Below are 26880 nucleotides of genomic sequence, written 5' to 3'. Positions count from 1 at the left end.
AGCTAGGCTTCCACCTGCCTCCTTTGTGCCATTGTTTTCAAATATTTCACATGTCTATGTTTTACAGCCTCAACAATAAAATTATATGATACTGCATTATACAATTGCTTTTAAAATGAGTTAATACAAGAGGGAAATATGCATTTGTACTACCGATTATAAGTACATAGTTGTGTTTGCTGATCCTCTTTGGCGTTTTCACTTGGATTCAAATTGCCATCTGGGGTTATTTGCTTTCAGTTTTAGGTATTTCTTATAAGGCAAGTCTGCTAGTAACAAATTCCTCATTTTTGTTTATCTAGGAAAAAAAGTTATACCTTCACCATTTTTTATTCTTTATTATTTTTATTTTTATAGATTTAGAGGATAAAAGTGTGGTTTTGCTACATGGATATATTGTGTAGTGGTGAAGTCTGGGCTTTTAGTGTAACCATCACTCAAACAGTATACATCATACCTATTACCACCTTCATCTTTGAAAGCTAGTTTTGCTGAATTTTTTTTTCAGCACTTTGAATATGTCATTTTACTGTGTTCTGGCTTCCTTTGTTTCTGATGAGAAATCAGCTGGGTTCTTATTGGTGTTTCCTGATACATCATTAAGGAAACATTTTCTTTGCCTTTGTCTTCACTGTTTTTACTCTAATGTGCCTGGATTTGGATCTTTTTGCATATATCCTACTTGGAGTTGGTGGAACTTCTTGGATGTATAAAGTTTTTAATCAAATTTTGTAAGTTTTCAGTCATTATTTCTTCAGTGGTTGTTTTTCTCTTCCTTTATCTCTCTCCTCTCCCTATGGTACTTCCACTGCATATGAAATAGTGTGATTAATAATGTCCCACATTTTTCTGAGGTTCTGTTTTCTTTTGTTGTTGTTCTTCAGATTGCATAATTTCCCATTTAATCTGTCTTCATGTCTGTAGTTTACAGGTTTGCTGTAATTCTGCTGATCATTCAAATCTACTGTTGAGTTCCTTCTGTGAATTTTTCATTTCAATTATTGTACTTTCAACTCCAGAATTTCTATTTGGTTCTTTATTATTTAAAAAACTTTTTATTGGTATAGTCTATTTGATGAGACATTGTCATCACACCTTTCTTCACTTCTCTAAACTTGCTTTCTTTTAGTTCTTTGAGCATACTTACAATACCTGCCTTGAAGTCTTTGTTTTTCAAGTTTGCTATCTCAGTCTTCCAAAAGCTGTTCTTGTTGCCTACCATTTTCCTGTATAAGGGTGACACTTTCTTATTTTTTAGCATGTCTCATAATTTTGGTTGAAAACTGGACATTTAAAGTCATACATTGTAACAACTTTGGATAATGATCGCCAACTTGTCTTGAAGCTTGTTATTATTGTTTGCTCATTTCCCTTACTTTATACAACTCTGATGCTGTTCTTCAGAGGCATAACTTTGGCCATGTGCATTGTTCCCCTGAGATGGCAATAGATTTAGCAGACCTTTCTTTGTGTCTTTCCCTGATCTCTCCATTAAACTGGCTAACTCCACTGGTATAACATTCAGTTATTAGTCACCACCAGTAGCAAGCTGATTGGCCTATTGTTTTCAAAAATGCCCACGTGCATAAATTGCTCCACAGTTTGATCCAATTACAGTAATTCCCACTCATCTGAAACATTACAAGATCCCCAGCAGATGTCTGAAGCCATAGATAGTAGCAAACCTAATGGCCATCCATGAGAACACGTTTCTGTTCAGGTGTTTTATCCACAATTGTATTGCCTTTTCCATCTTAACTAAGCACTTATCATGCACTGTGGCTATAACTTTTACAGTCTGAGATGCAACAGCAAGACTAGTATGAGTTTCTTTTTTCTTCTTCACTATTTACAGAAGAGATTTGCTCTCAGAGTATATCTTAACAGACTCAGCATACAATATTTTTCCTTTCCTTATTAAGTCAACAACTTTCACCTTTCCACTTAAAGGAAGCAATATACGGCTTCTCTTTGACATATTCAAATTGCCAGCATTACTCCTCTTGTGCTTTGGGATCACTATTAAGTAAAATAAGGGTTAATGGAACACAAGCACTGTGATGTCTTGACAGTCAATCTGATAACAGAAGTGGCTACTAAGTGACTAATGAGTAGGTAGCATATGCAGTGTGGACACACAAGACAAGGGGCTGATTCATATCCTCCACAGGGCAGAGTGGACGATATGAGATTTCATCCATCTGATCAGAATGCCATGCAATTTAAAACTTACACAATGTTTATTTCTGGAATTTTTCATGTTGTATTTTAGAGCTGCAGTGGACTAAAAGTAACTAAAACTGCAGAAAGTGAAACCATGGATAAGGGAGCACTACTATAAATATGGTCTTGTTTGTAGGAAAAGTCTTCTAGGCCAGTTATTGAGGTTTGTCCTCTCCACAGAAGGGCTCTTCTTAACTCTCTGGTTTGCTGCTCTCTCTAGTAAACTTTTAGCTGGTGTACGGTTTAACCGAGTAAATTGCAATCTCCTGTCAATTGCTTACCAACAAAATCTTGACAGTTTTTAGTGCACTCTTAGGCCTGAACTTCCCCAAACTCTGTTCCAACTAAAGTCAGTTTCTTCAGGGAGAGTTTCAGCACGTACTGTTCTTATGGCTTGCCGCTGCCCCTGAAACAAGAATCTCACCATTGCTTCAGAGCTGGAAGCATGGATCATGCCTGATTCTCTTGGTGTGGAGCCCCTGATTTATGAGCAGGGTACTTGGCAGGGATAGTGGCCTCTGGTCTTCTCAGCTTGCCTCTCCTATAATGGAAACTCTGTCCTACACGTGAGATGGCACAAAGATTATTGTGTCCCGGTGTTTTTGGTCTCTTATTCCTAGGGTAGAGCTTCCACCTTAGGATCAGGGAATGGGTGGAGGAAGAGAACTCCAGATCTCTTAGCCCCTCTTGCCTGGTATTGATCTTCTGCAACATAGATGTGGGGAAATGAGAAAAGTTGATGGGAAGCCCCTCCCATGAAGATACTATAGCCCTGAACTGGACTTGGGGAAGAAGGATCCCTGCGTGCTTGCCGACACCCTTTCAGAGTGAAGCTTCTGTTACACAGATCTGAGAAGCAAGTGGGGAGTGGAGGGATCAGGCTGTGGCTCAAATGCCACAATTTCTCAGTGCTCTTACTGAGATTTAATAAATTTTATTAAATAAGTGTGTCATCATGTTCTGTATGCTCTTAGAACAATTTCAAAAAAATTTAATTTGTTGGTTTTTTAGGAATTTTTATGTTATTGTTTTTCTGGGGAGAAGGTCTGCAGAGCTCCTCACATTGCTAGTCTACATGTTGTCTTCCTGTATCAAGAAAATTTTGAAAATTAATTAATAATCTAGCAGTAGTAAAATGGCTTTTAGCAAACTTGGTGGTTAATCAATAGAAGTTTTCTGTATCATTAAAGCCTTATTGGTTATGGCCATTCATTGCAAGAGTCTAGAAAGAAATCTATTTTGAAAGACATTTGGAACTAAGAAAATCTTTCACATTAATAATAATCATAAGCAAATAAAAATATCATAAAGGAATTCCATGAGAAATAAATAGATATTTTAATTCACATTAACAAGCATTTTATGTAGAAAATATCCTGATGGTCCATATTACTGCATCACATAATGACATTAATTGTAATTTGACTACACAACTTGACATTAATTTTTTTAGTTTTGTGATACCTACTATCTTTAACTACACCTTAGGGGCAAGCATTGATGACTTCATACATTCTGTGGAGCACCAGAACATAGCTTTAGAAGTGGATGCATTTGGAACTAGAAACGGCACAGATGACCCATCTTATAATGGAGCCATCACAGTGTGTGGTAGTGAAAAGGTATGCAGGTCTCTAATAATCTTTCTGAAAAATGTGAAAAGCTAACATAATATCAATATACTCAGGCCTTCAACTCAAGAAATAAAAATGGAAAGCAAATACTGTTTTCATTTATTACTTAGTGAATTGTATTCACTGGCATAAATAATTCATATATCCATCATTGTCTACTGGCACAAACTATTAGCAAAATACCTACTCTAGAATACCTACTATCAAGACCATGTGTAAGTTCAAAAATTTCTTGTTTCCCCTCAAAGATTTTATAATACATGTATTCCAAAACTTCTGTTTTGTTCTTAAACAATAAACACTGAACATATGATGCTAACCTCAAGCAAGACATCTGGTGTCCTAAATATCAGTTACATGATTTAGTTTTACTATATACATATTTTGATTTACTTATACAGTGTTTGATTTTACTTACACAGTGTTTGGCTTTTTACTTTGATTATTTGACACCACAAGAAAAGTATAACCTCTTAAATGTCAAATTTTGACTATTTTAGAGAACAAAATGAAGATATTTGAAAACTTACATCCTTACTTGTTATATTTTAGAATTACAGCTTTTCAGTAGCATGCAATGCCAAAAGATTGAATTGCTTCCCAGTTCTTATGGACATTGTTAGTAATGGGCTACTTGGAATGGTTAAACCATCAGTACATATCCAAACTGAAAGAAGTACATTTTTGGAGGTAAGTATATATAATCGTACAATTCCTGACTTTCCTCTAACAGGAATCTCCCAGATCACCCTTTTAAGGGCTGGAATCTTGTTTTTATTGAGTAAACCACTGCATAATAAATTAACATTTGGACTCATTCTAGTTCTGTGACTTTGGAAAATCAATGCCTTTTCAGAGCTTCAATTTGTTTAAAGTAAAATAAAACGAACAAAACATTTTTTCAAAGAGAATATGAAGCAATAAAAATGAAATCATACAGCACTGTGACCAGCACAAGAATAGTGAATAAATGAAACAAAGGAGAAAGAAAGGAAAGAATAAAGGAAGGAAGGAAGGAAGGAAGGAAGGAAGGAAGGAAGGAAGGAAGGAAGGAAGGAAGGAAAGAATGAAGGAAAGAATAAAGGAAGGAAGGAGCTTCATTATTATTTTTAGAAATTTTACAAAAGAAATTCATGACAAAGTTCAGGCTAGAGTTGCAGACTGTCTACATTAGAATTACTGCAGATTCCTGTCAAAAATATTAATTCCCCTGGCCTACTTCAAACCAATCAAACCACTTTTCCTCATGGGCATGGTGAGAGGAGGGAATCTATTTTTTAAAAAAGGTCCAAGTAATCGAAATGTATACAGCCCTTTAAGTTTAGAACCAGAATAACTATCACAGTTCGTAATGATTCATTTTTAGTTATTGTATACATACATTTCTCCCTTTCAGAGAGTTCTTTGAACACAAAGATCATGTATTTTTAACATCTTTCAATTTTCTGGTTTCTGAGAGCAGTATACAGTAATTGGGCAAATTGCCTCAGACTTCTGTCTATCAAGATATCCTGTTCAACTAGAGTTAATTAGATACCAACCAGCTCAGCTGACTTTGTATTTATGTGCCTGATATAGTCACTTTAACCAATATCCCCAGCAACTCATTTTATTCTCTATTCTGCTTTACCTGCTCATTGCCCCCAAAGTCAGAGTTTCGCAGAGTTTCAGAACTTGCTTCTATCCTGCCCAGAGTTCAAGAATCGCTTGAACCTGGGATGCGGAGGTTGCAGTGAGCTGAGATTGTGCCACTGCACTCCAGCCTGGGCAACAGACCGAGACTCCATCTCAAAAAATAAATTAATTAACTAATTTAAAAATAAAATAAAAGACAAATCACAGGCTGGGAGAAAAATATTCACAATACTTACATATGTGACAAGATTTGTATCAAGAATATGTAAAGAACTCTCATTCCTCTGTAATAGAGGATAACCTAATTTTTTAAATGGACAAAGTATGTGTATATTTGTATATATACCATTTGTGTATATATATTTAGTAGTTAAGCCACTAAGTATTAAACCTACCCAGTACTCAGGACGTTCTGGAAGCAACCAGACAACAAGCTGTAATCTTATCATCTATGGTTAGCAAGTGTCTTTCTGGTGACCAAGCTGAAGACCACCAGAGTCTGATTAGAACTTTCTTCAGTGATGTGTTTAATCAAAGAAGCAACTATGTGAATCATGAAAATAACATGGGACTGGCTTTCAAGGGAGTTTGTGGTCTTTTATCCTTAAAGATTGTTACAAACAGGAGCAACAACAGATGGAACTAGGGCAAAGGTTTTCTTGGTGTTTTTGCTCTCCCTTCTAGTTTTTCATCTCTACTTTTGCATCTTTAACCAATATTTATCAGGTCTCATACCTAAAAAACTAGCTTATTATCACTGTAGCCATAAAATGTCAGATATTTTTTGAGTCAAGCTGCCACATTTGAGATAAAGATCAGCTAAGAAATTGAATGTGTCAACTGTGAATTATAATTTATTATTTAGCACCAAAATACATTTTAGAATCATAAGGCAAGAAAAGAGAAAAATCTTGCTCTTATTGTTTTCCAGATGTTATCAGTGCATTCATTTTCTTCAGTCACTTATCTGTAAATTTGAGTATAAAGCCAAAAGTTAAGTGTCAAAACTGGAAGGATAATGAAAGAGTCTGGGAATCTCAAAAGGGACCTAAGGCAGAATTATGTAAACTTAATCTAAAATTTTAAAACTGTATTCCAGAAAATGAACTTTAAATTTCTTCATTCAGTTCATTGTATTCTTTGAATTTTTCAGAATGGACAGGACAATCCAATCGCATTCCTGGCATATATCATGTTCTGGCTGGTTTTAACATCGAGTTGCCCACCTTACATTGCCATGAGCAGCATCGATGATTATAAGGTAATAATGAGTAATTGCAACTTCCATTATTTGGCATAGTCAGAAGCAGAAGGTAATTTTACAGGATTTTTCATAAGAATATTTATACATGCTTAACTGAGCAGCCAATTCAGACATAAATTCTAAGGTATAAAAATAAAAGAAAGTTTTATAAGTTGAAATATACAGATAAATAGGTAATAGAGAATTATTCTGAACTTTATCTGGATATGCCAACAAACTAGAATAGACAAACCAACTTTGAAAAAAAAAGCAAAGCTGGAAAATATGTTTCTGATTTCAAGGCTCACTACAAACTTGTAGTAATTAAGAATGTGTTGTATTAATTAAGAATAATTATGTAGATATTTTAAATGAAATAGACATTTCAGAAATAAGCCCACACATATATCAATTGATTTTCAATAAAATTACCAAATAACTTAAATGGGGGTAAGATTAGACTTTTCAGCAAACTGTGGTGGAACAATTTGATATCATTCTGAATAAAAGAAAAAAAAATGTTCTTCACATCCGTGACACCATGCACAAAATTAATTTGAAATGAATCACAGATCTTGTGATAGGCAATATTTTTCAGATAGGGAAGAAGCAGCATTTTTAAAAAAATAACTTGAACTTCATCAAAGTTAAAAGCTTCTGCTCTTTGTAAAACACCAATAAATTATAAAAGGCAGCTGAGCTTGGTGGCTCACGCCTGTAATCTCAGCACTTTGGGAAGCCGAGGTGGGCAGATCACCTGAGGTCAGGAGTTTGACATCAACCTGGCCGACATGGCGAAAACCCGTCTCTACTAAAAATACAAAAATTAGCCAGGTGTGGTGGTGCATGCCTGTGATCCCAGCTACTCAGGAGGCCAAGGCAGGAGAATCGCTTGAACCTGGGATGCGGAGGTTGCAGTGAGCTGAGATTGTGCCACTGCACTCCAGCCTGGGCAACAGACCGAGACTCCATCTCAAAAAATAAATTAATTAATTAATTTAAAAATAAAATAAAATAAAAGGCAAACCACGGCCTGGGAGAAAAATATTCACAATACTTATATATGTGACAAAGATTTGTATCAAGAATATGTAAAGAACTCTCATTCCTCTGTAATAGAGGATAGCCTGATTTTTTAAATGGACAAAGTATTTGTGTATATACTTTACCAAAGAAGATGTACAGATGGAAAATATTCCCATGAAAAGATGGTTAATGTCACGAGTAATCAGGAAAATAGCCTCAATGAGATAGCTCTACACACTCAATAAAACTAATAGTGTTAGAATGACCAACAATGTCAAGAGTTTATGAAGATGTGGAGAAACCGGACCTCTCATGCACTGTGGGTGGGACTGCAAATTGTACAATCACTTTGCAAAATAATTTGGCTGTTTCTTATAAAGTTAAAAATATACTTATTCTTATGACCTAGCAATTCTTCTCCTAAGTATTTACTCAAAAGAAGAGAAAACATCTTTCCACATAAACACTTGAGCATTAACGTTCTGAACAGCATTAGTCATAACAGCCAACAACTCGAAAAGACCCAAGTGTCCCCCAAGCAGTGAACTGACAAACAAATTCTGATATAGCCATACAATGGAATACTATTCAGCACTATAACAGAAGGAACAACTAATAAATGCACCAACACAGGTGAGTCTCAGAACCATTACACTGAGGGAACGATAACCACAAATAATTAGGTACTTTTAATTAGGATGATTTACTTTATATAAAATTCTTAGAAAGGTAAAATTAATCTGTAGTGACAGAAGGCAGGCTCGGGGTGTGGGGGGTCACCTGTAACCAGTGGTAAAGGCTATTGACTGCAAAGGATCATGGGAAACTTCAGGGGTTGTTCTATACCTTGCCTATGATGGTGGTACAGAAACATATGCATTCATCAGACCTCATTCAACTATATACTTAATATGGGTACTTTTTCTTGTTTGAGAATTATGCCCCCAAAATTAAAAAGAGATTGTTGAAATAAATGGAAATGATATTTTTGGAAATGCGAGAACTTGAAAAGATAAGAGAAAATTTCAATATTGAACTGACAACTTACAAATGTTTATTTACAGACACTCATTAATCCAAATGAATCTATAATGCGTTCACAAATTACCTGAGCATCTTGTTTAAAAGATGATTCTGATTCAGTAGTTCTGCAGTGGAGCCAGATTTTGAGTGGCAATCATAGGCGGTGAATTTATATGATTAATCAACCCAGGCCAACTCCCATTTTTGTGACTTCATGAAAAAAATCTATGAAAACTTGTGTAAGCATCTTCACTGTGTCATCTTCATCTGTTTCGTTTTCTCTGTCTCTCTAGTGCCCACAAAAAGCATAAGATTTACGTAATGTTCCCTTTTCATGTGGAATATGCAGGAATCTCAAGAAATTCTATTTACTAGTACGATGTAACTATAAGTCATTCTGGTGTAAATCCAAACTTTAAAACTTCCTCCATAGGAAACATGAACTCTTTCTTTGGCTTCTGTGATGCCGTAGTTTCACCATGTTTATCCTAAGACTGTCCATTGTTTGTCTTCTTTGGAGATTCTCATTCCTATATGTAATCTCTTAATTTCGGAAATCCTCAGATATTGGCCCTTGGCTGTCTTCTCATGTTAGATGCCATTCTGTCCTAGGCAAACCCATCTAGCTCTATGGCTTCGAATCCCCTCTACCAGCTGGTCACTCCCAGATCTGACTCTACCCCAGATCTCTAATTGTATCTAATTTGACCTCCAATGTTGATACAAACTCTGTTCTCAGCATTTCCACTGTAGGCAACACAGATGTCTCAAGTTTCATGCTTCCAAAACAGAACGGAATGTAGAGCTACTTGAATGTATTCCCCCACCTCACTACTTTCTCCATAAATAGCAGCACCACATGCTCAGTCATTTCCTAAAGATCCCAAAATCATCCTTAATTCTTCTCTTGCCTCCACTCATGTGTTGAGTCAATCATCAATTCTTTACCAGTTCAACTACCGGCATAGACCTGTGTCTGATGTAGGCAGGCTCTGATATGAATCTTTAGGTCAAATTATGTCTCAGGCAGGAGCATCATTTAGCTCATCAAAGCCCATCAACAAATGAATTTAAGTATTTTTTAAAAGAAAAAAAATTCACAACTGTTAGAATAGTTTCATGTATAAACCTATTGATTATACTGAAAACCATATCACTTCATAAGTAGTTTTAAAATATGTAATTTAGTATGTTTATTTAGAGAATGACAAATAATGTAAAATACATTTACATTTATAAATGTATTTATATTTATGTAGATACACATAAATATTTGAATGAGTGATAAATATTTGAATGTGGACTATGGCAGAACAACCCAATTTCTTTTATTCCAATTAAAGGATAAAGCAATTATGTGTGTGTGTGTGTGTGTGTGTGTGTGTGTGAAGGAGAGAAAAGAGAGAGAGAAATCACTGTGATGAGAATGTAGTTGTTTAAGGGAATAAGCTGTCCATCCCATTCACCCCTATCCCCCTGTAAGGCATTAAATCACTATTTTGTTTGCTGCAGTGTTCAATGCTTTGATTATTCTAAGGTCTTCTTTTACATATTTCTACCAGGTGTGTGATGAACATCAGTGTAGTTCATTAAAGCAGCAGACTGGTTATTTATGTTTGTAACTATCCACATCCCTTAGTCCAGATTACATTTGTAGACATAATCTAGAATTGTTACAAATAAAGATTTTGCTTGAATAGTTCCTTGCATAATCCACATTTTCTTAAGCCACAAACTCTGTATCTTTGCTGTCTGCTAATTAGAACAGAGCTCGGTCCCAGCTACGGATTTCGGGACTCTCCCCTTCTGCTTACTGGTTTGGGCAGGCGCTGGTGGATGTTTCCCTGTACTTCTTGGTCTTCGTTTTTATATATTTAATGAGCTACATTTCAAACCTCGAAGACATGCTACTTACAATAATTCATATTATTCAAGTAAGTGACAATATTCAAGTAAGTGACAATATTCACAAAATCATTGTGTGATTTAATTTGAAAATTTGAAATATTTCTATCAATATTTATACGGTCATAAATTAAAGAATTATAAAATCCTGGGCTATGACAATGTTTTGAATCCCAAATGTTTTCCTTGATTGCATTTGTATTTAACTAAGCTTCACATTCCTGTTGATTTTAGATCCCATGTGCTGTCGGTTATTCCTTTTCCCTTATCTTCATGACATACGTGATCTCCTTCATCTTTCACAAGGGGAGAAAAAATAGTGGCATTTGGTCATTTTGTTTCTATGTTGTAAGTATGTTTATTGTGGATGTATACTGTATATATTTAATATACAATTCTGAGCTAATCCTTTAAATTTTGCCCTCTGTAGGATGATGATATTATTGTCTATAATAAACACAAGAGTACAAATTCAGTTACTAGCATGGTTAAAACTAGAAATTGCTTCACCAAACTCCCTAATGAGAATTAATTCCATAAAGCCTCCCTTCTTTTGTCTAAATTAGGAGGAAAATGTGTATAATTTAAGAGTATCTATTCTAATTTCCTATGATTTCAGGATGCCAAAAAGCAAATTATTAATTCAATAAATAATTGTTGACTTCTGCAGTGTGTCCAAGTTAAGACTGATAATGGGAGGAAAGAGATTAAACGGACAGTTTCAATCCTGAAAGAGCTCCCAAAAGATAAACAGATGAGTAAGCAACCACTTATTAAAACAGTCATGAGTTATTTTCCATCTTAAGAGTCTATTATACAACTGAATAATAAAGAGGTCCATGAAAAACAGAGATTCATTTATGAAAATGAAAGTAGAGATTTTGTTTAAAAGGTGAAATCTGAAAAAGAGTAAAATTTCAGCTGAGAGAAGTATGAGGCACAAATAGAAATAATGAACAGAAACCCAGCAGAGGAAAAGCCCATGCTGATCCTAGGAACTGGTAATAATCTCGCCTAAATATAGACTAAAAACAAGATGCACAATGGCCATGGTCCTGGTTATGGCAAAAAATAAAATCTTGGCTGCCCTTAAATGATGTGCTGAAGAATTTAAAAGCTCATAGTGCAGAACACAAATAGGATTAGAGATAAACTTGCAGGAAGAATACTTTGATAGCCATAAAGGTGATGGTTTGCACACAGAGAAATTAAAAGTACAAAAACTTTTAAGTAGTCATTGCAGTGTATTAGAAGGTAAAATATCAGGGCTTCAAGTGTACCTATCACTTCCTGTTATCCCTAAATTTTCTATTTTAGTACTTCTGCTTAAGCCATTCCATGTTGTTAAATACTTTTGTTTCCCCATTGGTATAGTTACCAAAAGTCTTACCTTTTATTTTTGTTGTTTTATTCCTGTTAGATATCAATTTCAATTTTTTTCTTAGATTGTTACTCATCTACTTTTATTTTTTAAAGTTTATCTACTTTAATTAAAATATTATATGTATGGGTGCTGGGTGTGTCTTATACCTGTAACCCTAGCACTTTGGAAGGCCTAGGTCAGTGGATCACTTGAGCCCAAGAGTTCCAGACCAGCCTGAGCAACATGGTGAAACCCCATCCCTACTAAAAATACAAAAATATTAGCTGGGTGTGTTGGCATGCACCTGTAGTACCAGCTCTCTGGGAGTCTGAGGGAGGAAGATCACTTGAGCCCAGGAGTTTGAAGCTGCAGTGAGCCATGATCACACTACTGCACTTCTACCTGGGCAACAGAGCAAGACTCCATCACACACACACACAAAAAAAACAGAAAGAAATTCTACATATCACATCCTATATTTATCAAGTGATATCTCATTTGTGAAATTCTAGGCCAAAGGAATTTGGCTAAGTCACTAAAATAAACTGTTAATGGAGATATACTGATTTCAGCTTGGTTAGCAAGATTGAAGTTGAAATTACTAATATCTTCAAGATGAGCCTCTCGATTTGGAACTTACATTGAAATTCAGGGTGATTAACCTTCATATTTGCTTTTTTTTTTAGATCACTGTATTCTCTGTGGCTGGATTTGCATTCAATGTCTTTGAAAGTGATATTCCATTTATCTTCACTTTTTTAATACCACCTGCCACAATGATTGGCTGTTTGTTCTTATCTTCTCATGTAAGTAATGACACAGTCTGTCCCAGTCCCCTGAAACTGATGACCAACTGTGAAACTTTGCCCAGTGTTGAAGGTCTACTACAACATGTTTAAAGTGCATGGAGTTCAAACATTTCTACCTCTTGGAATACAATTGATCTTCTCCCAGATAAGACAATATGTTCCAGCTGACTGGTAATGGAAAATCTGGTCCTGCTTAATATATGGGGAGGAAGGGTTTAAGCGGTGGTGGGAAATAGAGTAGTCCTTACACTCATGTGGGGACTTATTTCCTCCTTGATATGCTCGGCTTTAGAAGGAAGTAAATGAAATGTCCATAATCTTTGGGATTTCAGAGTTCTAAGGAAGCACCCAATATAAGCAAAGTCCTTTTTTCTGGCTGACTGATACCTATAGTTCTGCAAAAGGAAGTTACAGTACATGAGTGAAGAGGTATCTATGGGAAGGGGAAAGGTAGAGAAGGGGGCCTCACAAAGAGAAACAATAGGCACAGGAAGGTGTGTGAAGTTCTGTGTGAGAAGAATGAACACTGTCTCTCACTGTTTGGGGAGGTTAGCACGGATCTCCAGGATTCTCTTGCCATGTGATTAGTAATTGATAAATCCTATTGCTTCAAACGAAAGTTCATAGACCTTGGGAGGAAAGAAGATAGCCCCTTGCTTTACACTTTAGAAAGGGCACTTAACGTGATATTCATGGTCAAATGTTAGCAGGGCTGTTTAGGGCCAATTCACATATATGTGGACAAATTTCAGGAAACAAAAATCTCCCAGTTTAGCAATTGTCTTTTCTTTTGCAGCTTCTCTTTTCTTCTCTCTTGTCTGAAGAACGAATGGATGTACAGCCATTTCTGGTATTCCTAATTGTAAGAACACACTCTTCTTTAAAAATTATCGCTTTTTACTAATTTTAATAATTTTCATTCCTGTACACACTGTGAAACATTTTTATTAAGGTAAAGATATAGATATCTATAGCCCAAGGAGATATAATGCTTGTAAAATCTGGAAGAATTATTTTTACAAAGATCAACTGGCTAGCTAATGTGCCTCCCAAATTTTAAGGACACTGTACAACTGTTAGAGAAGATGAGAAAGTAATGATATCACATAAGTATAGTTGTTTCCTATGTTTCTATAAAAAAGATTGAAAATGAACTTGATAGTTTCACAATTTGCTAGATAGGTTATTAGAAATTTGTAATTATTTCACTGAATGCATTTTTGTAGAAGTTCAGTTATTTATAGCACATCTCTGATATTGAACAATTATCTTTTTATGTTTCTAATCATGTGTCTCTCTTTATTCCTAGCCTTTCCTTCATTTTATCATTTTTCTTTTTATTCTTCGATGTCTGGAATGGAAGTTTGGAAAGAAATCAATGAGAAAGGATCCTTTCTTTAGGTTGGAAAAAACAAATCAGATTTTTATTTTGTTGATCAATATCGTAAAATATTTTTCATGCATAAATCAATTCATTAACAAAGAGGTGCCGTGTGCTAGGATAGGCTGGAGTAGGAACCATGGACGCATACAAATAATGCAGATCCAGATACCTAAACCCAAGAAGGTTATGATCTAATGGAAGAAACAGACCTGAAGCATGGAGTATTAAGGCTCTGTCTGCCACTGTCCACAGTGGAGCACTGGGGAAAGTTAAATGTGGCCGGTCCCACCTAACAAACAGTATAATGCCAGTGGGAGAAATGCTGTCCATCCAGGAGGAAGGAACAGAATGATCCACTGGCCAAGGACAGCAATAGCTGTGTTCTTTTCCTGGTAGTGAGCATCCCAGCCGGTCGATGACAGACCGGTTTGGTTATTAATGGGACTTAAAAGCTGAGACTATTTTTGGCACCATACAAATAAGAGCAACCATAAGCATCTTACTCCCTCTGTATCTCCCGTACCACATCAGTTTCATCTTTCGCTATTACAGAAAGTTGGATGGGAGACTGCCAAGATGAGAGCAGACCTTTAATCTTCTGAGATCAGTATGAAGGAGGCACTCAAGGGAAGAGAGACTAGAATAAGTATATCCTGGCTATGATCAGACGTAGAATGGAGAGGAAAGGTCAATATGCCACATATTCCAAAGAAATGAGGGATCAAGCATCTAACTTGTATTTTGCTAGAAACTCCTGATTACAAATATTCTGGCCCATTTTCCTCATGAAAACATAATGATGTCAACATGTTGGTGTCAAAGCTATGGTTCCCAGAAAAATTACTCCATTGAGTTATGATATAAAAATTCTTTGTCAGCTAATCGGTTTCAAGTTAAAACTGATACTGAAAAGACATATTTCTAGATAAGATAAGCAAGGAGGTTGTAAGGGGATGGGAGTTGTGAAGGGAGATTATAATGGTTTGTTAATTGCTCATACTGCTCAAACATAAGCTTTAAAGAATGCAACTTTTGACACAAAAATGAAAGCCAGAAATCAATTATTAATGGATGGTTTTGATTCTAGAATTTCTCCAAGAAGCAGTGATGTGTGTCAAAATCCAGAAGAACCAGAAGGAGAAGATGAAGATGTTCAGATGGAAAGAGTGAGAACAGCAAATGCCTTGAATTCTACTAATTTTGATGAGGTAAAACATTACACAAAGGTTTTTTTACTAGTCAGTCTACCAGTCTAATTCTCTAATGATTTTGAGTTTCTCTATTCCTTACAAATGAGGATCACTATTTTAGTAGGTAGTCATCATTTTTACAATTAAATGAGCAGACTAAAAGTCACATTAACTCTTTTGTTCTTCTTAGAATAAATTAAAAATAGAGTGCAATAGAAATTATTAAAGCCAAGAAAGAATTTCAGAAACTGAACTAAGCAACAAACATCATTGCCTGTTGGAGAAAGTGCACAGTACAAATTCAGGGTCAGGTCCAGCCCACAGCATTTGTTTTGTTGTTTGAGGATAATCAGTGCTTCTCTACGTCTCATTGCTCCTGTTTGTTCTGAAAGACAGGCAAGCTGTATAAAATAATGTGCTCCTGAAAAAACTGCCTTTGTAGGAGAGGAAAATGACAATCTCTCCTCTCCAAAACCAAGTGTTAGGCTAGGGACATGGCCAAGAAGCATGTCACCAAATAGAAGGTCTTCTTTGATGCATGACTGGGGCAACAAAGGGTCCAACTAATGAGAAGGTGGAATTTTGTTTCAAAGCTAATGGAGAAAATTAAGGTCTGACATAACTTCTTGTCATTTACAGAAGCCAGTCATCATTGCCAGCTGTCTACGCAAGGAGTATGTGGGGAAGCGGAAAGGCTGTTTTTCCAAGAGGAAGAATAAGATAGCCACAAGAAATGTCTCCTTCTGTGTTAGAAAAGGTTGGCCATGGGGATCTTCCACGGCTGGCTCAGAGCCCTCCTTAGAGCTTCCTGATTCCTAATGAGCATTATTCTGGATACCACCTCTTGGTTCACATGCAGACCCAGAGGACAGTGACAATAATAGCCTCCTTTACATGTTTCCTTTCTAACTTAAATTAACTCACCTCATGAAGAGGAGCCTAGTCACATCTACAGTGAAACCATAAGTTCTCTAATAAGATGAACTTTTGAAGTCATAACATTTCTATTAAATGAACACAATTGATTACCTAATGTTCATTGTTTTTCACAAGTTAATGGACAAGATGTGCTAGCACACTCTGAAGGCTTGGCCAGCAAGTGTTAGATGACCTCAGTTTGTGCCAATATTGCACCAAAGTTAGGATCACAGGAGAGAGAATATGACACACCTGGCTTCCAAGAGTGGTTTTGCCACTTCCCATCAGTGTGACTTTGCGCAGGCAACCCCATCATTGAGAGCTTCTGCCCCAATGGCATAAGAAGGCGCTACAATAACTTCTCAGGGTGGTTGTGACAACTAAATGACAACTAATAGCAAATGCTTGTCACATAGTGAGACTTCAACCATGTTTTACTCTTAATGTTACCATTAAAATAGATAAACATTAAGTATAACCTTTTTTTCAGGTGAAGTTTTAGGATTATTAGGACACAATGGAGCTGGTAAAAGCACATCCATTAAGGTGATAACTGGAGACACAAAACCAACTGCTGGACAGGTAGGTGAATTATGTGGAAAATATGTTATTTAATGGTGAAATAGATTTATAAGATTTGATGACCTTAAAAACAACAAATGTCACTTAATCATTAGATAACTGAAGTGATTAATGAATACACAGGAGAATAAATTCATGAATTATCACATAAATGCACATAAAAGTTAAGCACTGAAAGGGTGTCACAGAATCCTTAGGGTGTCGTTTTTCCAGTCAAAACCTCTGTGGCTGGTGGTGCCTTTGCCCAAGTTTGGCTCAGACCCACTGCATTCTTTCTGCCCACTCAGCTCAGCAGGCTGCACTCTGTTCATGCCACCAGCCTAGATCCCAAGCCTGCCAACAGTGAGCCAGGCACAGAGTGGTGATGGGTGTGTGAGCAAGCATGGGGTCTGGTTGCTGCACACAGCCAGGCATGCTGGTTGTGGCAGGGCAGGCAGCTCCAGGCACAGGCACAGGCACAGGCACCAGCTCCGTGTAAGGCTGTGGCTGGACCAGGCATACTGCAAGCAGCTTCCACTGCAGGCACCGAAAAACGTGGTGGCACCCAGAAGCTTGGAAGTGCCAGGAACCACAGAGTCCTAAAGAAGGTGTCACAGCCCTGGCTCGGGGAGCCCCTAAGCCTGGGATCCCTGAAGGGATGCAGCTCTTCTCTCCTCGTTGCCCACAACATGGCAAGCAGGGGGCGTGTTTCAGCCCTGTTTGTGTTACAGCTCTTTCAGTCCCACCATTTGTCAGGTCCTGAGTTCTTGTCCCATGTCCAGGAAGAATGAAGTATGTGGACAACTGGAGGTGAGGAGCTTCACTGAGTGACAGAATAGCTCTCAGGAGACCCAAAGTGGGTCTCCTATTTGCAGGCAGGTCATCTTGATGAGTGTCCAGCTCTTACTAGAGAGGAGACCCAAAGTGGGTAGCAGCTTTCTGCAGCTGGTAGTCCCTATGTCTGTGTGAATCTGACTGAGTCTGGGATTTTTATGGGCTCAGAAATGAGGAAGTGTGTGCCAACTGGTCCATGAGTAGCCTTGGGCAGGCCTGGAAAAAGCACCATAAGTTCTCACTCTGGGCCACAGACTCCACCTAGAACTGGCAGCCTGGCCCCCAGACTTCAGGCCTTCCTTAGCTTGAAGGTGGAGTTTCACCAGAGAACCACCCCTTTCTACCCAGGAGCCTGTGTGCCTCCTGCCATCAACATGCCATCTATAGCACCCAGGCTGTTTGTGCTGAGGGGCACCTGCAGGTCTGTGCCAAGCTGCCCTCAGCACCCTCCTGGCCTCCCTCTCACACTTGTCAGGGCCTAAAGTCCAGAGGGGGCTGAGGCGGCAAGAGGTTGGCATATTGGTGCCACCCTGGGTGTGTACACACCCAGCAGGGTTGCAACAGCACCTGGGCTCAGCCACAACTTTGCTCCAAAATTGGAGCATGCACCAGCCCCTGAAATTCAGTAAAGGATGCCCCAATTCAGTAAAGGGCAAGGCTCCCACCTGTTTCTGGCGCCCACCAGCCCCCCGGAGTACACAGCCCCAGTCACACCTCCCCTGCTACAGCCAGCATCTTCACTGTGGCTGCTCCAGACAGGCTGCCACTGCCATCAAAGAGTAATTATTAAAGGCATTAAGACATCTCCCTTGCTGCAGATGGCATCTTCACCGCAGCAGCTGCAGACAGGCTGCGGCCACCTTCAAGGGGTAATTATTAAAGGCATTAAGAGAATGTCCAGCATCAGAGATGAAATTAATGCCAGAATTCATAAAATCCTATTTATACTGCCATCAGTCACATGGATTTGCACTTTTAGTGAGCATTGTCTTTCCAGTATGTAATATTTACTCTTTAGTAAAACTTAAAAAAAAAAAACCTGTATTAGACAGTTGTCCTTCACAAACTGCTTAGTTATTGGAACATACATTTCTGTGCAAATGCAACTGTTTCTTGTGAGTGTTTTCAAGAAATATATCAAAAATGAGAAACAAGGAGGTGAAATTGACTTTAATTGTACTTACAATTTAGTTGTATAAGGTGGCTAGGCAAACAGAAAAAGAACTCAGGTTTATCTAAGAGAGACATCATGTGGTAGAGATAAAACATTTTCTCCCAAATTCTATGGCAGAGAATAGAAAACCTTAAGAACGCTTTTACAAAGAATGTCCAGAGGAAGTACAGAACAGAATATAAAGCAGATACCTGTCGAACTGTACCATGGGAAAGGGGCTAGTAGTCAAGCCAAGAAAGGAAAAGACAGCTTGGAATGCTATTGACAAATATCCCACTAAAGAAAGAAGAGAAAACGGACATTCACAATCCCTCTGTAGCCACTGTGAGAGCGGATGTTCATGAAGATGCCTCTCTGCTGGTGGCTTGGCCAATTCTAACTTAGTCCTTAACTTCAATCATGGACACCCTCCAACTCAGTCACCACCTGGGCTCTAAGTCGGTATTTTATTCCTCATTAAGCATGGGAGGAAGGAGATAACTGCTCATTAATACATTGGAATGAAATCCTTTAAAAGGTAAGTCTGATCTGAACTAGAAAGCCAGCCATTTAAGGATCACAAAATGAGCTTAATTGGATCAGCCAGTGTGAGTTTGTCTTAATCCATACATTCTCCTGATTAAATACTTTCAGTGACCACTTGCTGCTCTATGGCTGGAAAGACACAACCCTCCTTGTCTTGCGGGTAGCTGCAGGAGCTGGCTTCCCTGTCCCTCCTGCCTCATCTTTGTCCTCCCCGTCAAGCTTCCACATCAAGCTTCATCCCTGCACAGGGCTTTGGTCTTGCTTTTTGCTCTGCCCCAAATTCCTTGCCTTTTGCCTTTTTTCCATGACTAGCATCTTCTCCTCTTTGTTGAAATGGCCCCTCAGCAGACAGGCTCTTTCTAATTACCCTACCTACTGTCACTTCCCCAGTTATTCTCTACCCCAGCCTCCTGAATTTCCACAACAGCACAACTTTTGATCTGTCTTTACTCTGTGTATTGATTTTTCTACTTGTTTATTGCCTGATTCATTCAGTAGAATTAAAACTCCTGATAACAGAGGCACTAGTTATTCCACCCTCCACTGTACCCACAGGCAACATAGCACTCGTTACATAGGAGGTACTCAAAAGATGTTGATCCATGAGTGAAGTTAAATAGTAACTCAATCAATATGTTTCATTTTGACAGTGATTTTAAAAAATTGATATCAACTGTTGGCCAGGATGGACAGGCACCACATTTATGGGATATTGGATTTTTCAGCTGAGATTGGATTGTTGGCTGTGGACACACTTATTTTCATGTATTTGCTCTCTGACAGCCTTTCTCCAATGCAAAATGATTACAGATTATTAAATCCAATGAGGTCCTAGAGTTCCTCTAGTTTTTCTAGGTTTGTGAAGAGAAAGATGTCATGGATATAATCAAAGAAGTAGTGCATAATGTAGGTTCTGAGAGGGAACTTTCATCTGCAGGTGCTACTGAAAGGGAGCAGTGGAGGGGATGCCCTGGAGTTCCTGGGGTACTGCCCTCAGGAGAACGCACTATGGCCCAACCTGACAGTGAGGCAGCACCTGGAGGTGTACGCCGCCGTGAAAGGGCTGAGGAAAGGGGATGCCAAGGTTGCCATCACACGGTACACAGAGGAGCCACATCTGTTCTATACCCAAGGGAGGGTGGAGGGGAAGGTTGGGAGTGATGACCCTCACAGGAAATTCAGGATGGGAGACTCTGAATGCTGACCCAGGTCACGCTGGGTAGATTTACAACTAGAAACTCCTTTCCTGGATGTCAAAGTGTTAAGTTTCTTTCTCATATTAAATAAGAACATTTAAAAAGGCTGGGCACAGTGGCTCATGCCTCTAATCCCAGCACTTTGGGAGACCAAGGCAGGTGGATTGCTTGAGCTCATGAGTTTCAGACCAGCCTAGGCAACTTGGTGAAACCTCATCTCTTAAAAACAACAAAAAAAAACAAAAATTAGCCGGGCATGGTGGTGTGCACCTGTGGTCCCAGCTACTTGGGAGACTGAGGTGGGAGTATGGCTTGAGCCAGGAGGCAGAGGCTGCAGTGAGCCAAGATTGCACCACTGCACTCCAGCCTGGGGGATAGAGTCAGACCTTGTCCCCAAAAATAATAATAATAATAAAATTTAAAATTTAAAAAGTAATTATTCATTGTTAAAATGTATAGAAAATACTAAAATTTGGACTGTCATAGAACAACTATTTGGATATAATGACATGTCCTATTTCTTCAAAAGGCAACGTTATCTTTTGTGGAGGAGCAAGTCAGCCAGTAATATCACCCCTCCTTCCCCCATACTGCCCCCAACACCACCACATGTATTTCCAGAACTGCATTTTTGAGCTCTGCTCCTCCACCCTTGCTTGGGTTATCCTCTTATCTACTTCCGCCTTGTCAAGAAGACTGTACAGCTCTCCTGTTTCCTTCAGGTTAGTGGATGCGCTCAAGCTGCAGGACCAGCTGAAGTCTCCTGTGAAGACCTTGTCAGAGGGAATAAAACGAAAGGTACGGGCAGGGCTTGGTGTTGCTCTGCAAGTGCCATAGATGGGAACCAGATAGGCTCTTCCTCCCGTTGCAGCTGTGCTTTGTCCTGAGCATCCTGGGGAACCCGTCAGTGGTACTTCTGGATGAGCCGTCAACCGGGATGGACCCCGAGGGGCAGCAGCAAATGTGGTGAGGAACATTACCACGGTCAGGGCCAGCGTGGATGACTTGCATGGAGTTTGTGAACCATTTTTCTTCTGTAAAAATTGTCCTTTAAACTTTTTTGTGGAGGAAAAAAAAAAAACTATCAATGTCACTTGTAAAACCAATACTTTGAAAAAAAATCTTTCCCTGATAATATTTTATAAACATTTCTTATTGAAGAAAGAATTACCATTGTTAGGGCCCGTAGGTCTCACTCTTGAGTTTCATAAGTGCTCAGTTGATCTTTTAGGTGCATTTCTGGATCACAATCACGTAGTGTTCCGTACTGAGCATGAGAACAGTAGTTCTCATTAAGGTATAAAGGTGATTGTCATTGTGTGCGTTTACTGTGCATTTATTTTCTTCTCACTAGGTCGTGAGATGCTGTTGTTAAATTTTATGTCATTCTGTTCCCCTTCACACAGACTTCTCATAAACAAACCTCTCTTGCTTAGCGCTTCTTTTTGAATACAACCCTGTAATGAATGTTGTGTTCTGTAAACACCCCTCTTCCAATGCATGATTCCAGTTTAACAGCTCTCAACTAGCTTGCCCTTCCTCATCCTATCTGCCCTACCAACAACCCTCTTTTGCTTAATCTCTTTTTGCTAATTATTCACATGCATGCCAGTTAAAAATTCTTTTCTCTATCTCTTTCTGATTAATTAGAGGATTTCCTAAATTGCAAATCATCTCTTGACATTATAGGCAGGCCATCCGGGCCACCTTTAGAAACACGGAAAGGGGCGCCCTCCTGACCACCCACTACATGGCAGAGGCTGAGGCTGTGTGTGACCGAGTGGCCATCATGGTGTCCGGGAGGTTGAGGTGAGTGCCTGTCCTGGACCCACACTTGAGCCCAAGGTGCGTTGCTGGAAAATGTTGTCTGTGGGCAGGGAGAGATCACTGAAAACAGCTGAAATGACTGTGCCCAGGTCTAACAATAGGGACCTTGAGACAATGCTAGCAGCAAATCAAGGTTCTCAAACATTATACTGAATTTTTTTTTTCTCCTTTCTCATATGACCTCATCCTCCTCCTACCTCCAGATGTATCGGTTCCATCCAACACCTGAAAAGCAAATTTGGCAAAGATTACCTGCTGGAGATGAAGGTGAAGAACCTGGCACAAGTGGAGCCCCTCCACGCGGAGATCCTGAGGCTTTTCCCCCAGGCTGCTCGGCAGGAAAGGTAAACGTGGTTGTTGTTTTGGAAATGGTACCAAATGTTCAATGTTACTTGTCAGTTATGTTGACTCATAGTCATTCAAAAGGAAAACCTAAAAGAAAGGGATTATTTGTTGGATTCTGCCGGAAGTAAACCAGAGAAGAGACAGCAGACGTAAGAGCTGATATAGCAAGTGTCATGGTCCCACTATGTGCCAGGGACTGTCCTGGTATTGTGTTATCCTATCCAAAACTTACAGAGATTTTTCAGTGTAGACATAACTATTCCAGCAAAAAGTGAGTGGACTTCAAAAAAGGGTTGTGAGGGACCTTTACAGGGACCTTTGTAATTGAAATTGATTACTATCTTTATTAAGAGGAAATGAACTGAGAGACAGGTTAGGTCACATAAGGAGTTAACAAGTGGCAGAACCAAGAGGTAAACCTAATTATTTTATTTCAAATCAATTAACATTTCCAATTTTATGTAAATTCTGGTAACAGCACCATCCCGATGTATTTATTTTCATAGACAGAAAAAAATTAAAGAGTAGCCTTAGGATCATTTTTAACACCTAGAATTTATAGCAGATGATAGATAATTTAGGAGTTAGGTGAGAAAAATAACAACAAGGAGAAATAAGTCATAATAATAACAATATGGGAAAATATATTTCTACAGTGTAATATAAATGGAAAAGCAATGCTATAATTCAATGTCCAGTTCTTGGCTGTATAGAAATACATCATGAAGCCACAAGGAATAAGCAAAATAGGTGAGAATGATGCACCATAAACATATGTAATGATGTCTTATGAAATGAAATGTACATCTTCCTAATTTTCAAATGATGAAAAGACAAACATTTATCCGAGAAACAAAATATTAACAATTGTTGTTGCCTACATTTTTGGTGTTGAATTCCTGCTCTTCTAACCAGAGGCTCAATTACATTATCCTATATTAGGTAGGCAATTTGAGTAGGATGGAGGAGAAGGAGAGATATTTGACTTGTGGGAAATATATCTAGATTTCCACCCTATTTGAGGAACTTTAAGAAACTATGCAGTATAAGTTCCTCGTTGAAGGCTGAAGTTGAAGATCAAGTATTCAATTAGAAAATAAGGTGGAAGGTGACTTTTGCAAATCTTGAAATATCATCTGGACAGCCCCTACTCACTTCCATCCAAGGGGCCAACAACACTAAACTGTCTGAGTATTACACTCCCTTCCCCCAGTTCTCCTTGTGAACTGCTTCCTTTTGATTAATATCGACTCACCTTATCCTTTTTTCCTACACCAAACTGACTCTCATTTATAGAAATAACAACCCATATACAAAGCTACACAAATCAAAACAATATGGCACTCTATTCTGTTCCATTGATCTTTCCTCTCAGGTACTCCTCTCTGATGGTTTATAAGTTGCCAGTGGAAGATGTGAGACCTTTAGCCCAAGCTTTCTTCAAATTAGAGAAGGGTAAGAAATATGACTTTGAAATAAGACCCTGGAAAGAAGATAATTTCGAATTGTAAAATAATCATCTTTATGACAAAAATGAAATGTGACAAAATGCACTAAATTTTAAAGTTACAGTCTCAAATTGAATTTTAGTAAGACCAAAATCAAGGAGCTAGAGGGATTCTCTGTGTCTGTGCCAGGAGATAATGAGAGTGATTGTTTTCACTTGCTTTGTGGGGTTTTGTCATGTATTTTTCACATATATTGGTACAACCTAAGTCAAAACTCATTTATATATGCATTTAAGAAAATTTTTCTTCGAAATGTCTATGCATATATATGTAAAATTAAATTTTCATGGACCAGCATATTATTTTACTGTCTTAGGCTGTATATTAAGAAACTGACTCCTGTCTGGTCGTTGAAACAATCTCCTCGCATCTGTCACATTTTAAAACTAACTGCCCTGCATCTGTCATCACAGGCTCATGTTTTCCTTGCAATTTTAGCTCATTAACTCTGCTACTCTGAACTGTGCTAGTCAGAACCCCCTTGTTATGCTATTTTCATTGTCACTGCTCAGTGATATATCTTTGCTTGCTTATCCCCTGCCCTAAGGAAGAGATTCAGGTCTTCTAGTTCTAGAGGAATTGTCTAACTTCCTAGAGCATCAGGAATTGTCTGATTCTCTCCTTGGGAGCATCTGTGGTCACAGTAATGCATCTTCTTTTCATGCTCTGATGGATCTGAGCAATCCAACTTTCTGGGCCATGTGGTCATTCACAGCACTCTTCAGGTTGGCAACAAGCCCAGTACTGACCTGAAACTTCTGGTGGCATATTTCCAATCTGCCGAGCTCCTGTTAGAGCCCTAACTGCCTCTCCCAGTCTATTTTGGTCAATAAGAACAGTTTCTAACCCAATCAGGGGAAGCTGCAATGGTTTTTGGATAGAGGTCCGTGAAGATACCTGCTCTCTAAAACAGCTCACAAATCCTTCTCTATAACCTTCTGATGCAAGCCTTTTCAAAATGTGCCTGGCTTCCACCTCTTTCTGTGTTGAATGTGCAAAACCCACTGGCTCATAGGCAAGAAAGAAAGCTTACTCAATACCATTTTCTCCTTTAAATACAGTTCACAAAAACTGCACCACATACAAGCATAGTCCAAGCACTTTTTTTCCCAAACCTAAATAAATGCATTGGTGTATTCTTAACTGAATGATGTACTTAAGACATGAATGAATATCACCTTAACCTATTTATTGAAGATTTTAAAAATATATATCCTTTGCACTATATGCTGGTGTATGAGACCTCTAGATATGAAATATGTGAACTAATACATGTTCATCCCTATGCAGTTAAACAGAGCTTTGACCTAGAGGAGTACAGCCTCTCACAGTCTACCCTGGAGCAGGTGGGTCACTCTTAGTGATTCTATATCATCCACGGTAGATGTGTATAATGTATTCACTTGGAGCTGCAAAGACAGTATGGCATTATTCTCCTCTCTTTATTTCTTCCCTCCCTTTCAGGTTTTCCTGGAGCTCTCCAAGGAGCAGGAGCTGGGTGATTTTGAGGAGGATTTTGATTCCTCGGTGAAGTGGAAGCTCCTCCCCAAGGAAGAGCCTTAAAACCCCAAATTCTGTGTTCCTGTTTAAACCCGTGGTGTTCTTTTTTAATACATTTATTTTTATAGCATCAATGTTCTATTTTTAGAAACTATATTATAAGTACAGAAATGGTTCTTCGTGTGGTGGAAGGAGGTATGGGTGATGGGTAAGTGCCGTGTCAGTGTGGACAGAGGCATTTGACTAAGCCAACCTCCTCTCACAGCCTCTGTATCTCTGCAGGCCGCCCTGGTTCCATTTTTCTGTGTGATACCGAATAAACAAATTTACTTTTATATGATGGTATAAGTTTGTAGATATGCTAAACAAATTTTGTTTAAATTTTTTAAATAAAAATCTTAAAACATTTTTTTCTAACCTAGACTGAGAAATTCATGCGTTTACTCTTCTGGGTGTTTGATACTTTGTAAAGTTGATATTTTCCTAAGAATTTAACATGTCATACTTTTTGAAATAGATTTAAGTGTGTTTCTTATTGCTAAAAATACTAAATGTCATGGGTCATAGTATCGGATATCAATGTAGTTGATAACATTTCCACAGCTAACACCATGATGTAGGCATAAACTGAAAACCAAAAACCTACTATTTCAAATATATTGTACTTTTTTTATTTCTGTAACCCAACTGTGTGCCATTTTCATTGGACTTTTAAATGTAGATGTCTATATTGTAACTGATCTTTTGTGGATATGTGTCACTTGGTTTCAGAAAGTTCACAAATGTAGCAACAGGTCACATGACTGAGTAGGTATAAAATGTGAAATAAACCTCATATATGTAGTTTTGAAATATGTTCTCTATTTCATGTGTCTTTTTCTTAACTCGGTGGCCTCCTACTTACAAATTTCATTAAAAATAATTTCTAATATAAGCATAATTACTGGACTTTAAGACCCATAACAGAATTTTCTGCTATACTATTTAAGCTAACGTTTGGGATATTAGCCTAATTATTACCCTTGTTTACCAAGTATAACAATGAAACACCAACTCT

General features: G+C 38.1%; 1 protein-coding gene across 7 annotated transcripts in view; it reads left to right on the top strand.

The window, feature by feature from the left end:
• Positions 1 to 26675, top strand: part of ABCA8 (ATP binding cassette subfamily A member 8) — an 85657-nt gene extending 58982 nt beyond the window's left edge. For 3 of the 7 annotated variants that reach the window (XM_065531906.2, XM_045374503.2, XM_005584793.4), the window contains exons 21-39: positions 3712 to 3845; positions 4410 to 4547; positions 6646 to 6753; positions 10548 to 10718; positions 10924 to 11037; positions 12739 to 12858; positions 13658 to 13723; positions 14171 to 14262; positions 15333 to 15453; positions 16075 to 16192; positions 16844 to 16935; positions 20385 to 20545; positions 21366 to 21441; positions 21515 to 21609; positions 22333 to 22452; positions 22674 to 22814; positions 24191 to 24270; positions 25614 to 25669; positions 25788 to 26675. In XM_065531906.2, coding sequence (XP_065387978.1) covers positions 3712 to 3845; positions 4410 to 4547; positions 6646 to 6753; positions 10548 to 10718; positions 10924 to 11037; positions 12739 to 12858; positions 13658 to 13723; positions 14171 to 14262; positions 15333 to 15453; positions 16075 to 16192; positions 16844 to 16935; positions 20385 to 20545; positions 21366 to 21441; positions 21515 to 21609; positions 22333 to 22452; positions 22674 to 22814; positions 24191 to 24270; positions 25614 to 25669; positions 25788 to 25886 — 2102 coding nt within the window. In that variant the 3' untranslated portion in view covers positions 25887 to 26675. Of the gene's footprint in view, positions 1 to 3711; positions 3846 to 4409; positions 4548 to 6645; positions 6754 to 8170; positions 8395 to 10547; positions 10719 to 10923; positions 11038 to 12738; positions 12859 to 13657; positions 13724 to 14170; positions 14263 to 15332; positions 15454 to 16074; positions 16193 to 16843; positions 16936 to 19039; positions 20546 to 21365; positions 21442 to 21514; positions 21610 to 22332; positions 22453 to 22673; positions 22815 to 24190; positions 24271 to 25613; positions 25670 to 25787 lie in introns of those variants that run through there. The other 4 variants (XM_074020256.1, XM_074020255.1, XR_012426073.1 and 1 more) reach the window with 3 other exon arrangements.
• The last annotated feature ends 205 nt before the right edge of the window (positions 26676 to 26880 follow it).

The sequence above is a fragment of the Macaca fascicularis genome, chromosome 16, assembly GCF_037993035.2.
Source record: "Macaca fascicularis isolate 582-1 chromosome 16, T2T-MFA8v1.1".
Lineage (NCBI taxonomy): Eukaryota > Metazoa > Chordata > Mammalia > Primates > Cercopithecidae > Macaca > Macaca fascicularis.
Note: the sequence above shows the minus strand (reverse complement) of the source record. Positions and strands in the feature narration are given on the sequence as shown.